The sequence below is a fragment of the Oreochromis niloticus genome, linkage group LG23, assembly GCF_001858045.2.
Source record: "Oreochromis niloticus isolate F11D_XX linkage group LG23, O_niloticus_UMD_NMBU, whole genome shotgun sequence".
Lineage (NCBI taxonomy): Eukaryota > Metazoa > Chordata > Actinopteri > Cichliformes > Cichlidae > Oreochromis > Oreochromis niloticus.
The window spans coordinates 33,622,406-33,637,105 of record NC_031986.2 but is presented as its reverse complement, the minus strand read 5'-3'; the positions used below and the strand labels follow the sequence as shown (position 1 = coordinate 33,637,105).

General features: G+C 41.2%; 1 protein-coding gene across 3 annotated transcripts in view; it reads left to right on the top strand.

Annotated features, from left to right (window-relative positions):
• Window positions 1-2,777: 2,777 nt before the first annotated feature.
• Window positions 2,778-14,700, top strand: part of oca2 (oculocutaneous albinism II) — a 53,625-nt gene continuing 41,702 nt past the window's right edge. The window contains exons 1-8 of one of the 3 annotated variants that reach the window (XM_019352256.2): window positions 2,778-3,184; window positions 7,061-7,300; window positions 10,711-10,812; window positions 12,857-13,054; window positions 13,272-13,329; window positions 13,876-13,948; window positions 14,161-14,318; window positions 14,407-14,489. In XM_019352256.2, coding sequence (XP_019207801.1) covers window positions 7,071-7,300; window positions 10,711-10,812; window positions 12,857-13,054; window positions 13,272-13,329; window positions 13,876-13,948; window positions 14,161-14,318; window positions 14,407-14,489 — 902 coding nt within the window. In that variant the 5' untranslated portion in view covers window positions 2,778-3,184; window positions 7,061-7,070. The remainder of the gene's footprint in view (window positions 3,185-7,060; window positions 7,301-10,710; window positions 10,813-12,856; window positions 13,055-13,271; window positions 13,330-13,875; window positions 13,949-14,160; window positions 14,319-14,406; window positions 14,490-14,700) is intronic. The other 2 variants (XM_013275057.3, XM_005478669.4) reach the window with 2 other exon arrangements.

Below are 14,700 nucleotides of genomic sequence, written 5' to 3'. Positions count from 1 at the left end.
AGTTTGAAATGCTTTGTGTGTGAATGACACATGACAAACTGGTGAAAAAACATCAAAGCAGTCAGACGTGCTGAATATAAACGCGTAAATTAGTCTCTCCAGCTGAACAGAGCGGATCGGTGCAGTCTAACGTACGTGTTCAAAGTGGCTGAAGTCATGTGGATCAGTGAACCAGAAAAAATTCCTGGAAAGGCAACGCATGAAAGAGTGTTGGGATGGGGAGTGACATTAAAAACTCAATACTGGTCATACAATTGCGTGTTTGTGTCACATGAAAGAACAGAATGAAATGATCTGCAAAAAATGTATTGCCAAAGACAAAGTACCAAATGTTAAACTGAGAAATGAGGCTGGTTTTTGAAGAACAAATGCTCATTTTGAATTGGATGCCGTGCTGCATCCTTTTAACAAGGTTTGACTGTCAAAGAGACTAACTGGTTTCCTCAGTTCCCAAATATCTTCCTTTCATTCCTTGGTTTCATAAAGCTTTAAATGTTTCTGATTCTCTCATTACAGAGCTATGTGCACAGATCAGTCCAAACTTTATACCCCACCCCAAAAAGACAAACTATTTCCAACTCAAATTTAAAATCTTAAAACATTTATACAAGAGTAATGTTTGGATCCTCGGGTGTTTGTCTGGGCCTCGGTGCAGCCCCTTAGTTCACCCAGAAATTAAAATAAGCTGTTCTGGCTTCTCTGCTTCTCTTTGAGAAACTGTCTTCTGATTATGAGGCTGGTCACCTTTTTAGAGGTTCCTGAGATTGAATTCATGAACAGCAAAGAGTAAAAAAAAACTGAGTGTTTCAAGCAGTCTGCAGCTCACAGGGATTATTGTGCACACACTGACCTCATCATGAGAAACTTTGGTCATGTCTAATATGAAGCTCCACCGGTGAAACAGGAGATACGTGACAGGAAGTGAGGAGAAGAATACATTCACAATCATTAAGACAGAAAAACTAACTGCTGCAGATCAGCGCAACGTCTAAATGCCCTCAACAGGGTAAAAGTGAACTTCGACCCTTAGATATTTCACTTCAGCATCATCAGGCTCGTCAGCAGAGTGCTGACAATCAGATGGTGCCTTCACATTCAGTTCGGAGGCCTGCACTGTTTTTACTCCTCTTGTATTCTGTAGATCAAGAGGATCATGTGCCACCAACTCAGAAACCTTCTCTGGCTCAGCAGACAGCTAACCAAGCGTTCAGATCAAGGTTCAAGCAGATTTATCCCAGCTGAACATCTCTGAACGCCTGCTGCTCAGTCGGGCTCACAGACATGAGTGTGTAACTAAAGGAGTTCATTCACATTAACTTCTGCTTTGTGTGAGGCTGCATCACATGACTCCGTTGTCATGACCAGTCAGCATCCAGCACTCAGTCCTGATGAGATGAACACAAAGCAGCGAAAACCTCCTTCACTCTGACGCCGCGGTGACGCCGGTTAAACCTCCGTCAGACTCCCAGTTTACTCTCCTCTCTGTCGTTCATGTGATTTCTCTGTTCTCACTACGACGTCTCACATCAGCCCACAAGACCAGAGCGTAGCTGCCCCCCCCGGGACATCTTCTTTGTTGTGCTTTATCCTCACAGGCAGCCGCGAGTCCAGACCAGGTGACTCAGACCGCTCAATGGGAGACGTTGTCTTCAGAGACTTCTGAGAATGAACTCTTTAAGATCATTTTTGGATAGGGGACTTATTAGAAATATATTTGTATCACTGTTTGTGTTCAGTTCATTGAACAGATCATTTTTTATAGGCTGGAGGTTTTAGTGGTGGGAGTTTCTAATTACTTAGGTCCTGTTAGTCTGGTTCACTAGCTTTTACTCATGGATGGCAGGATGTTAAAATCATAATCTGCTCAGCTGTGTTGGGTCAAATGCAAATGTATTAAGAGATTAAATTAAAGATACAGTCCCTGGTTTTGTTGAAGCGTCCTGCAAATCCTTGAATTTTAAAGAGTCTTAGTTGTTTTTAAAATTCCGTTTTCTTTATTTAAATAAAGGGAAAATGTAGAAGAAAAACAAGGCCACAAAACAAAGAGATGAAATGAAAAAATTGTTTTTAAATCAGTGCCCAGTCCTGACCTTAGCTGCTGTTTAGTAAAATGAAAAAAAAAAAAACAGCTTCAGCTTCTTTTTAAATTCTGAGTGTTCATTTAAATTGATTAAAGTTCACATTTTCAAAATATAAAAACCCCTGACTTCTAACCAAAGGAATGTGAGTAACCTTTTGCATCAGCAACCATTTTCAATGATATTTAATTAATCAGTTTTTCTTCCTTCACTTTCACAGACAGTTCAAATAATTTTCTCTTTTTTAAAAAAATTTAAAAAGCCATTTTTCTCTCATTTTTTTAGTCATAAACATCCACCATAGAAGCTGCAGCTCCACAATTTTTGACAGATTTTTTTTTTTTTGGGGGGGGGGTGATGAGATGTAAATGATGTTAAACTAAAATTTTGGGTTTTGTCAGAATCCTGTCTGTCTCTGACCTCACTGACCCCTCCTCGCCTTAAATCTGTGGCTTTGAGGCTCCCTGCTGTGATGAGTTAGACCCATTGCTTTCCACATGACAGCCCCCCCCCCGTCCCAGAAAAAAAGAAACTGCAAATATTCTGATAATTTATCACACAGCTACAAAAACAGCATTAACATTAAAACATCTATATGCACATTTAAAGTTCTGTTTAGAGCAAAAATCTATTATACATGTATATCTATAACATAATGAAGTTGCTTTCGGGGTGGATGTGAAGCAGGGGGGTGGGGGCGGTTTGGTTGTAAGAAAAAAAAAAAAACTGGAGTAAGAGCGACTGAATGGGAAAGCTTTCTGTTAAGAACCTCCACCCTCCTCAGCGCCTCTAGAGCCTGCGCCTCAGGAACATCTCCCTCCTTTCTGGGAGAGCACCCGAGAGGACACGAAACACCTCAGCCTCTCTCGCCTTCCATCACGTCCCTGTGCTCAAATAACATCGAAAAGAACGAGCCCCAGCAGATGTGAGACCATCACTCTTTACCTTTTGTCGGATTATCAGTTTGAATGAGTTCCGCTTTCTTTGGCTCAACATCAGCATCAACTGAGCACTGCCATCCTCCTCCTCCTCATCATCATCATCCTCCTGTTTGTCTTCATCCTCATCCTCATCTAAAATCGAGTTCTCTGTCTTCATTCATCAAGGTGAGTTTGACATTTTTCACCTGTTTCCTGACAAAATAAAAGCTTGAATTTAAAGCCTGGATGTGCTTCTGTTACACTACAGTGTTGGCCTTTGTTTCAGGGCTTTAAGCCTCATGCCCTAATTCTGCTCTATAAGTAGTGCTGTAGCTTTGTAAAAATCCCCTCAGTCATTCCACGGATTTCTAAATGATGTCTGCTGAATGGATGAAACATGCTCTTTTATATTTCACTGCTTAGACATTACCTAATACTACAATTGAAAGAAACCACAAGTTGCAAACATCCGAGTCAGAGAACCGTGCTGTTACGGCTTCCTGTCCTGCTGAATTTCTAATTGCTGTGAACGAGGGTGGAGAATTTAAGAAAGCAGTTTGTGTTTGCTTTTACATGCAGCCTGCAGGCAAGATGTCACACACAAGTCTCTTTCTCCTCTCTGAGCCACATCACAAGCATGGGACAAGCAGAACAAATGTAATATGAGGCGTAGGAAACGCATGTGAACAATAAGTGCTCCAAGTTTGAACTCTAACGCTGAAACAAATGACTAGACATGAACATGCTGAGCCACCTCTTTGATGGAAACATTAAAACTAAGAGGAAATCTGATGTGAGCATCATTAATATTTTTTATTCATGTGTAGATGGGAGCATCCACGAGAAACCTGCATCTAGAATGTTTTCATCAGTTTTCCCCTTTTATGTCTGTATTAAGTGGGTGAGGGAAGCATATATAACAGCAACAGATGAAGACTGGTTAAAGAAATGTACAATAAATGGCAGTAATTCCAGTTCTACCCGGAAGAAAGAATTTTCCTGGCTGGATTTCTTTCTTTTTTTTAAAATTATTATTATTCCAAAAAGAAAATTCCTATAAATGTTAGGTCTGAATCCGGACACTGCTGGAGACAATGTAAACAGTCCAAAGCATGTGATGGAGGTCAGCTGACCACCATCACATGTTTTGGAATTTTCCAGCAATCTTATTGGTTAGACCTAGTAACATAGTTTCAAGTCATACCAGGGTTTGATATTCACTGTAGTTTTGATTCATATTTAAGTAATCTGTCAACTGATTTGAACATTCAACCTAAATATCTTGAATGGCCAAATTACTGATTAAAAGTTCCACTCTCGCCCCTGTGGGCGGTCATTATCCTTCAAGCTCGGGTCCTCTACCAGAGGCCTTGAGGGTCCTGAACAGTATCTTTGCTGTTCCTAGGACTGCACTCTTCTGGTAAGAGATCTCGGATGCTGTTCCTGGGATCTGCTGGAGCCACTCTCCTAGCTTTGTAGTCACTGTACCAACTGCTCCGATTACCACTGGGACCACTGTTACCTTCACCCTCCACTTTTTCTCGAGCTCTTCTCTGATCCCTTGGTACTTCTCGAGTTTCTTGTGTTCCTTCTTCATGATGTTGCTGTCATTCGCTATCGCTACGTCGATCACTACGGCCATCTTCCTCTGCTTGTCCACAGGATCTTAGCTCAGTCATTCTCGACCACCCTAGGGGGTGTCTCCCATTTGACCTCAGGACTTCCAGGCCATATTCGGCACAGATGTTTCTGTATACTATGCCGGCCACTTTGTTACGGCGTTCCATGTATGCCCTGCCTGCTAGCATCTTGCACCCTGCTGTTATGTGCTGGATTGTCTCAGGGGCATCTTTACACAGCCTGCACTTGGGGTCTTGCCTGTTGTGGCAGACCCCAGTCTCTATGGATCTTGTGCTCAGAGCTTGTTCCTATGCTGCCATGATTAGTGCCTCTGTGCTGTCTTTCAGTCCAGCTTTGTCCAGCCACTGGTAGGATTTCTGGATGTCAGCCACTTCCTTTATCTGCTGGTGGTACATACCATGCAGGGGCCTGTCTTTCCATGATGTTTCCTCCTCTTCCTCCTCTTTCTTGGGTTTCTGCTGCCTGAGGTATTCACTGAGCACGGGGTCGGTTGAGACCATCTTCCTGATGTATTTGTGAATGTTTGTTTTCTCAACCTGGACCATGGTTCTGACACTCACCAGTCCTTGGTCTACTTCATTTCGCTTAGCATACAGTCTCGGGGTGCTGGACCTGACCATGCATAGTCAGGAGCTTCCTCGTCTTGATATCAGTGGCTTCCGTCTTCTCTTTTGGCCAGCTTATTATTCCAGCAGTGTACCTGGTCACTGCCAGGGCATAGGTGCCAATTGCCTGTGTCTTTCCCATTCACCTCAGGACTTGCCTGACCCTCTGCAGGTATTTAGTGGTTGTGGCTTTCCTAATGGCCTCTTCATGGCTCCCATTTGCCTGTGGGGTTCCTAGGTACTTGTACCTGTCCTCAACTTTTGCCTTCTGGTAGTGCAATCCCCTCTGTTCTGACTACCTTCCCTCTCTTTGTTACCGTCCGACTATACTTCTCTAGTCCAAATTTAGAATGAGGAAAATTGTTACAGGAATGTGAAAATTCCTGTAACAATTTCCCTCATTCTAAGTTGTAAAATAAAGCAATGTTCAGAAGTACACCCAAAATCCAAAATAATAAAAATGTCGCAGAGATGCACAGACTCCTTTGGCTTTTTCCCTAAAAACAAAGAACTGAAATGAATATTGAGTTCTGTTATAGAAATATTTGTTGATTCTATGATGCAACTGGTCATTGCAGCTCAGTATGAAATAGTGTTTGGGTGGAAGGACTGTGCTGTAGTCTTTCCTTGAAAGCGGTATTATAGTAGCAAAAGTCACATGTGACTTCCTGTCCCCTTTCATGTGAGAAATAATCTCCCTGAACTCATGAAGCCTTTGTACTGATGAAGACCGTGTCTGCTGTGTTGCTCTATCATGAAAACCACTGAATGTCCATCATAGAGAATATCAGACTCTGACATGAAGCAGTTATGAGGATCTCTGCTGGCCCCTTTCACTCACAGAGGAAACTCAGCAATAGAAATGTAACGTCTGGGTCTGCAAAGCTGTGATGTAATACTTCATCACATGAGTGCAAAGTATAATTTAGAGATTTAACCACAATCACTGCTGGGATTTTATAGCTGCTGTTCAACAATAAAAGCATGGATCACATCACCACTTCTTCATTAAATCAGTGATGACACCAGTGTATTCTCTCTTCACTCTTTAAAACCTTTAAGCACTTTTAGCTCATTGTTTTCTTCAGAAAGTGCATTTTGGGTAAAAATTCAAAGGAGCATATCAACACGTGGGATCAGTGGCTGCTCAGCACGAGTTATTGTGCTGCTTTGATATTGCTTTAAAATTGAGGAGCAATGTTGGTGTTCATGGTCTTCATAATGTTTGGACACATCCCAATTTTAGGGCCTAAAAACATTTTTCAAAGGCCTGGATCACCGCTTATTGTTTCACTGCACTATTTCTAATGTCCAGGAGGGGGCGACTCCTCTGGTTGCAAGAAGAATTTGTCGTCAGTATGCACCCCTCATCTCCCCAGAGCACAGTAAACTCTTTCTTGCTGCGTTTATGGTCTCAGTCACATGTTCCAAACCTTACTGAATAAAAAGCATGGTGTTGATTTTGTGAAATTATGGCCCCATTAGAGCTAAAAATGCACATAAAGCAGGAGATACCTTAGGTTTGGCCTAACTTGAGACTGACACTGCATTTTTTGTCCAACAGTATGTCACTGTTGGACATACTCCACGGTTTTGACACCTGGTTTTAAAAAGCTAAGAAGGCAACAGGGAAAACTCTGCTCCAAAAACATCAATGCTGTATCATTATATGTCAATAAAAAAAAGAAGTGCTGTGAGACACCATGAGGAGTTGCTCTTTTATATACACAGTCTGTGAGTGAACAGCAATCACGGAGTTATTTGTGTAAGTCACAGCATCTTAAAGAAGGATAAAGCCACTGTTTTCCCCCTGCAGCAGTCTCACCATGTATCTGGAGAACAAAACCAGCCTGGAGATTGAAATGTCTCAGACGGCATCCCAAGGCCATCAGGGCAGGAGCAGCCTCAGGTCACCGAAGGCGGTGGCAGGGAACTTCGGGGAACTGTGTCTGCTGGAGGGCATCTCGGAGAGGCTAGACACCCAGAAGCTGCAGCAGTCTGCAGGACAGTGCGTCATCCACACTGAGGGCTTTGTCCCCATTCGACAAGAGGACGGGTAACTACTGTGTTCTCATGCTCATCCATCATTCATGAATTACATCCACCATTGGAGGGGAAAGATACTGTAGGGCAGGGATGGGCAACTCCAGGCATCAAGGGTCTTGCAGGTTTTAGATCTCACCCTGGGTCAACATACCTGAATCAAATGATCAGTTCATTACCAGGCAGCTGGAGAACTTCAAGACATGTTGAGGGGGTAATTTAGCCATTTAAATCAGCTGTGTTGGATCAGGGACACATCTAAAACCTGCAGGACACTGGCTCTTGTGAGCTGGAGTTCCCTACCTCTGCTGTAGGGGGTCTAGCTGGGGGTCCTTCCCTAGACTGAAGTTCTAGGTGAGAAAGAGGGAGTGAAAGAAAGCTGCTCAAGGCTTTTTGATTAAAGGTTAAGATGAATCCTGTTAAACGCATCAAGTTTTGGAACATGGAGCTTTACAGCACAGAATAATAAGGTATAATTCTACCTGGCCGCAGCTACAGTTCTTTGCAGAATGAATTTAATCCATTTAAATTCGTGTTCTCTCCAATAGTCTTCTGTTTACAACAAGCAAACAATCAAAAGCTGAAACAGCTTTTTCAGTCAGAAGAACCAAGAAGAAGTTTAGAACAAAAATCAAGAAAAAGTCCAGGCGAAGGAAACAAAGCAGGAATCCAAAACCAGGGAACATTGAACACACTGAGCACAAACAGAAGGTGACAAGGCCAAAAGGAAAGCCTGTACATGAGACAGGAAGCTTTTAAAACCAGTGAGATATGACCCTGCTTTCTCCCTCAGCTCAAGTGAGTGTTTTGGCATCTTTCAGCTTTCAGTTTTGGTTGTGACACATCTTTACTTTAACTTTGGTTCATTCTCATTACTTTCATCAGCTGTTTCTCAGGTTAAGACTGTTTTTGTGTGTTTAAGCAGAAGATTAGCCCTCATTCTCTCTTACTGGATTATCTCAAATAAACACATAACAAGAATTTAAACCACACATGCAGAAACATATTACACATGCTCTGCTCGCCAAATCCTCTCATGCATGCATGAATATAAATGTATAAGGCCTGATTTTCCTTGTGAGCCATGTCCATTCACACGGACAGAGACATACGTGTGTGTGTCGGTGGGTATCTAAGATAGCCAGGGGTGGGGTGGGGTTAATCTCAAACCTGTGGCTGTGACGTTATTGGGATTAAAGTGAGGTATTTTTCTGCTTCATTAACCAAATTACAGTTGTAAATGATAAAAAGTGGGCAGGCATGGTAACAGAAACCTAAAGACTAGAACATACAAATACTACACAAAGCAAAAGAACCAAAACCAGAAATATAAACTACACTTTAGAATATTAAATAAACCAGAATCCAAAGAGTCAAAAAGTCCAAAAACACAACAACACTGGGTCAAAGACTCAGGACCATGACAGTAAGTGCTCAATAAAATAAGTGGTGCCCTCCAGCAGAGGACAGCTTTCTGTCTGAGCTTTTTTAGGTTTGAACATCTGTCATGTGACAGATCTGGCCACATGACTTAATGGTTACCAAGCTAACTATAGTTAGCTATAGTTTTAGTATTAACAGTTATACAGACATAAGAAGACAATGCTGAGCTGAACTAAAAGAAAATCATGCTGAAGCGCCACACTTTAAAACCTTCATTTGAACTTTTTAAACATCATCATCCCCCCAAATTTTTAAAGTCTGTTTTTTAAAATTATTTTTTTTATTACATAAAGGACTAATAATAAAAAAAACAGACTTTAATTTTTTTTGTTTATTTTCCACTACATATACAAAGACTACACATACACAAGGTTGTAGGACAACATCCAGGTAGAAACAATGAAGGAATTAGAGGAAATACAAAGATTTCCTGGAGGCAGGAAAATCAATTGACAAAATAAAACAGGAAAAAACAAAAGGGAGACTAAAACAAGGAAATATGACAGACAATGGGAACATAAACGGATGCTCATTTAGAGGACAAGTGTTCTGAATTCTTGACCTGAAAGACACACGGTTATTGTTTACTTTATGGCAGTTGGCTGTTGAACCAAGTGTGAAATAATTAAATAAATGAAATGAAATGGCCAGAATTTCGCATGAAGGATAAATGTCTTCCCCTTGTAGCCACCATGATATAACCCATTTTATTTGTGGACTGCTGCTCTGAAAACTGAGCTTAGATGTGAGGGTAGACTCGGGGAGTTTCCAGCTAACACTAGTGCTTGCAAGCTTTCTTGGTAGGTTAATAAGGTGTATCCTTTAATTCACTGGGTATGCCTCAATGAACTGAAAAATGTGCACAGTGAAAAAAAAAGAAAATGTGAAGAGGAACTGTTAACCTGCAAGCTTACTGATGTTTCATATCATAGATAATGCCCTATTTTGAAACATTGTATGACCAAAATTTACAGAAAATATTTAACTCAAGAAGGTCAGAGGTCAGAAATTTATTTTCCCATAAACTTCCACAGGATCAAAATCTTCTTGCACCGATAGCTCTCACCACCTAGTGGCCTTCTGATAGAATACAGGTTTAAGCCACTTCCAGAGAGAAGGTAAAACGATAGTTTAGACAAAGTAGAAAAAAACACACACTGTTTTTGCAGGAAATTCAAATGGTAGAAGTTTTTTAAGTGAAAAATAAGTCTAGTTTCATCAATGAGTTGGTCACGATGGCTGTTGGTTGTAGGTGTCCATCCATCTCTTTATGGATGTATAAAAGTATCAGAAGGATTAATGGGACAGACTTGCCAGATGTAATCTTGTCCTTTATCCACTAAACTTGCCGCATTCATTACTTCAAAACACCTTCAAAAAACTGTCTGTGATGAGTTCAATAAAGCCCACTAACTCAATAACAACAAATACAGGAGGTATATTTTATAACTGGAGAAATCTCTCTGAGTACAATAGAAATTTAATAGAAATGTCACAAAAAGGACACCCGACTTCTTGATCCTTATAATAATACAGTAATCAATTCCCATTACATTGTAAAAAAATATTGTTATATAAAAGAAAAGAACTTGATTCTGTCACAGACTGGTTTAATCACCTAAAACTTTTGGCAAGCAAAGGTTAAAATACCTGAAGATTATAGGATTAGCTGAGGGGGACTTTCCATTTTCAAAGGTTTACGTCAGTTTGGACACATTAAAACAGCCACCACCTTGTGGGTTCCCTGAAACGGTCGATTACGGTGTTTAAACTTGACCACTGATACTGCACTTTCAGCATGTGATAATATGATAGATGAAAACAAATATAGTGTGTATGCGTGGCTGTTGATTATAAGAGGTTACTGGATGCAGCAGCAGGGTGATAAAGCCTTTTAATGGATCATATTTCAGAAACGCTTTGTTTGGTTACTTTCTAACCCCTTTTTTAAAAACTAATTGTATTCTGTTGCATTTGTAGTTTCAGGAATAATTTCAGTGCTGTCAACATCCTCAGAGGAAAAACAAACTCAGCCAACCTCACAGAGAGGTCGCCTCTGCTGCGATTCTCTCAAGATGACAGGTGAGTCTTTCCTCAGGCTTTTCATTGGCATATTGCTCTAAACCGTAAGATGCTCAAAATGAAATAAAAATAATAATTACACATAGGGTTAGGTAAAAAAGATAAATAATCAGTTTATTCAGTTCATTCTTAAAAAAAACTTCCACCGTATTTAGCAACTTAGCAATTGTTAGCAAGCAGTTCTTAGCTGTTACAGTGCATGAGTCATGAACTGGATAAAAGTTTATGACAAAACAGGGTCATCCACTGATTGTGGAGTCTCGCTGTGTGAGTCTTAGCTGCTGCCAGGCTTTTATTTTAAGCCAGAAGTGATGATATTTGGACAAACAGGCACAGTTCAGTTCAGCTGTCATGTAGAATGAAACTATTTTTAAAGGCATTTTAAGATGGGAGTGTATGGGCACTGGCTCAGCTTTGGAGCCAGCCTCTAGTGGACAGAACTGGAACTGCAGGGTGTTGGGCTTCATTGACTTTTTAGGGTGATGCTTCATAGTTTATGTACACACACACACACACACACACACACACACACACACATGCAGACGCATACAAACATGCAGTGTGAAGCCAGCATTTTCATTTGAGCTTAACAAAAGTGCAAATTTACTCTGCTAGTGGCTTCCAAGCAGTTTTGAGCTTGGGTTATCAGTCAGGATCAGAGTGAAGACAATATGATCAGAGTTACTTATGCAGTATTTCTAAGGAGGCTTCTCAGACAACATACAACCAGCTAGCACTTAATGTATTAGAAATTTCAAGTTTTATGCTATGTTGACATGCTCAGTATTTTTAATACTGAGCAGCTAATTGAGATATTAGAACCTCACTTATAATAATTTTGTTCCATCTACTACTGACCTGTACAATGGTCATATCAGAATCTATCATTTGTGACACTGCTTTCTACAAACAGTTACACAGATGTGGACTTGCAACCCACACTACCCATTTTGTGACAGATGAGGTCAGCCAGGAGTCACGATTAACTTTTGCAGATGATATTGTGATCTGTAGTGAGAAAAGGAAGCAGCTGGAGGAGAGCCTGTAGAGGTGGATACTCTGGTGAGAAGAGGATTAAAGTCAGTAGAAGCAAGACAGAATATATGTGTGTGAATGAGAGGGAGACAGGTGTAACAGGAGGGAGGAAGAGAGGAAGACCACAGAGAAGATTAATGGATGTAGTGATGGAGGACATGCAGTGGAGGATGCTGGAATATGGTGAGGTGGAGGCAGATGATCTGCTGTAGCTTCAAGAAAAATAAGCTTTAGTAATCAAAAAACACACTTAAATGACTAATAAGTTTTAAAAAATTTCATAAATATGTTTTTTTGTAATGTCTTATTATATGTTATCTGGAAATTGTCATTGTTAACCTCCAAGGTTTTTACCGAAGCAGTTTTATATGCTTCTGAATATTTTTCCTTAAAAGTGGACTGTGTGGGTGTGTGTGTGAGTGTGAGTGTGAACGTGTATTCATATCATTGTGGGGACCAAAAATTGGAAGTTTACTATACTTGTGGGGACCAACAGCCCTTATGGGGACCAAAGTCCCAGTCCCCACGAGTTTGAAGGCATTTTTGAGACTCAGAATGTGGTTTTAATGACAGGGTTACAATTGGGTTATTGTTAGGTTTAGGGTAAGGTTTAGGGTTAGGCATTCATATTTAATTGTTAGTGTTAGGGCTAAGGGGCTAGGGAAAGCATTATGTCCCCACAAGATATGAATACCCAACATGTATGTGTGTGTGTGTGTGTGTGTGTGTGTGTGTGTGTGTGTGTGTGTGTGTCTTTAATGCCTCATGTTAGGCACAAATACAATGGAACATTAGTGGTTGTATTAAATGAAATGACTCATCCTACAAGTGTGTTGTACTGCCCTTCTTACAGGGTTGTACAACAGACTTATGGGATGATGGGAGAAACATTTTTTAATTTTAGACCTCTGCAATCTGCAGCTGCTGCCTTTGAGTGTTCTGTTTATTTTTTTGTATTGAGGTTTTAGTGATTGATGAAGGGCTGGGACTGTGATTATTCATTTTCCAGCATAACCTACATGACCCTACATGACCCCAGCTTTGTTGGAGTTGAGGAGCCCTGGAACAACGGCTCCCTGGACGTGGAGAGGCGGTATCGGCTGGGCAGTGAGGTCACCAGCCTGTCGCTATCGCGCTCCAGCTCCTCGGAGAAGTACGACCCTCTGGACAACCTCAACCTCAGCTTCAGATTCACAAGCAATGTGAAGTGAGTCCCAACTTCTTTTCTGCATTTGATCCCTCAGTGTGATGCCATTATTCCTCAGAGAAACAGATAAAAGTGCTTAAGGAAAAGTAGGGCCAGTGGAAAAAGATAATCATTATCATGTTACAGATTATGGGGCCTGAGCCTCTTGGTTTAAAACCAATAGTATCACACCAACCTCATTCAATTTTACTCACTATCCACTTTTTGGTCTTTCCAGATGCTGCTTCAAAGTCTCCAAAACTGCCACCATCTTTGCGTTTGTTGTTCTCTGCAGTGTAAGTATATATGTCCCTGTAGAACAGACACCACCGCATAATAAAATGGAAAGTATAACATGGTAAAAACCTAATTACTACAAAAAAAGCTGTTTGGTATTACTGAAATCACTGAAAGTTAATGATAGCTAGGTCAGCTGCTTTCCTCTGGTTTTTAATACTAACCTTAGCTAATCACCTCTTGGTCTGTTTACTCTTCACTGGATTAAATAAAATAAAACACCACATTTGAGACCACTGTCCATTTTCATAAAAACTGCATCCACTGAATCTGTGTAGCGCATCTTTGTGGTGGGGGGGTGTGGTTTGTGGTTCAGGTGTAGGAGGGAGAGGTGTGGCAGGATGGCTGGCTGGTAGTGGACGCAGGGGAGAAGCGGAGCTGTCTGCAGAGACAGTGCAGCTCCAGCTGGGCAAAGCGTCAGAGCTGTTTTCCGTTGTAAACACTGTAAATAAAGCACAGTGTGTCGTCACTAAAAAGTACCTGCTGTGATCCTGTTTAAAATATGTTTTTTATAAAATATACCGATGACTTTATTCTGGTTCCAGCTGTTCTTCAGCATGTATCCTGATCGAGACAACCCCTGGAGGATGGTGGCAGTCTCTCCCACAGAGAGTTTCTGTATCCTTTCCAGTGACTTACCGTAGACATGCCCTACTAGTTCTGAGATCACAGCAAAGAGGAGAGGGCTGGAAAATGAAGCAGGGTTGTTGTACATCGAGTATGAGCCATGTTAACACACTCCGGGCGTGGATTTAATGCCCCCGTTCATTTCAAATGCACAAAACATTCAACGTGTCCGGATTTTTCTCTTGACCGCCCACGTCTCACAGCAATGAATGTGACTGATTTTCGGGACAATGCTTTACTGAAGCTACAGGTGGCCGGGCCTTTTGCAGGGGGGATGATAGATTTGACCACTCAGGAGTACATCCTCATCCAGGTAGAGCAGACCGAGCAGCCAGGACAGCGGCGGAGGAGGACTCAGCAGGTGAGAGCAGCCTCGAGCTCCATCTTCCTCACAGTATTATTACACTAATGAGATTCTGCCTCGTTTATACTGTGCTGTTTGTAAACAGGTGACTCATAATTGGACCATCCCTCTACATGCAGAAAGAAGCGACCAGATAGTGGAAACAAAAACCTTTGAGATGCTCAGCAGGTACTGAGAATACAGTATATTGATATGACCGCCTTGGTTTTAATGGTCACACGGGCCTAAAAGAAGTTCTGGTTATCACTGGGGTTGTTTATGTGATATACAAAAACAACAAAACCAATAATAATTTTAAAGCTAACCTTTCTGACTTTTAAAGCAGTGTAGTTTGCAAGCTTTCTACCACCTTTACTGTCATATTTCTGACTCTTTGTGT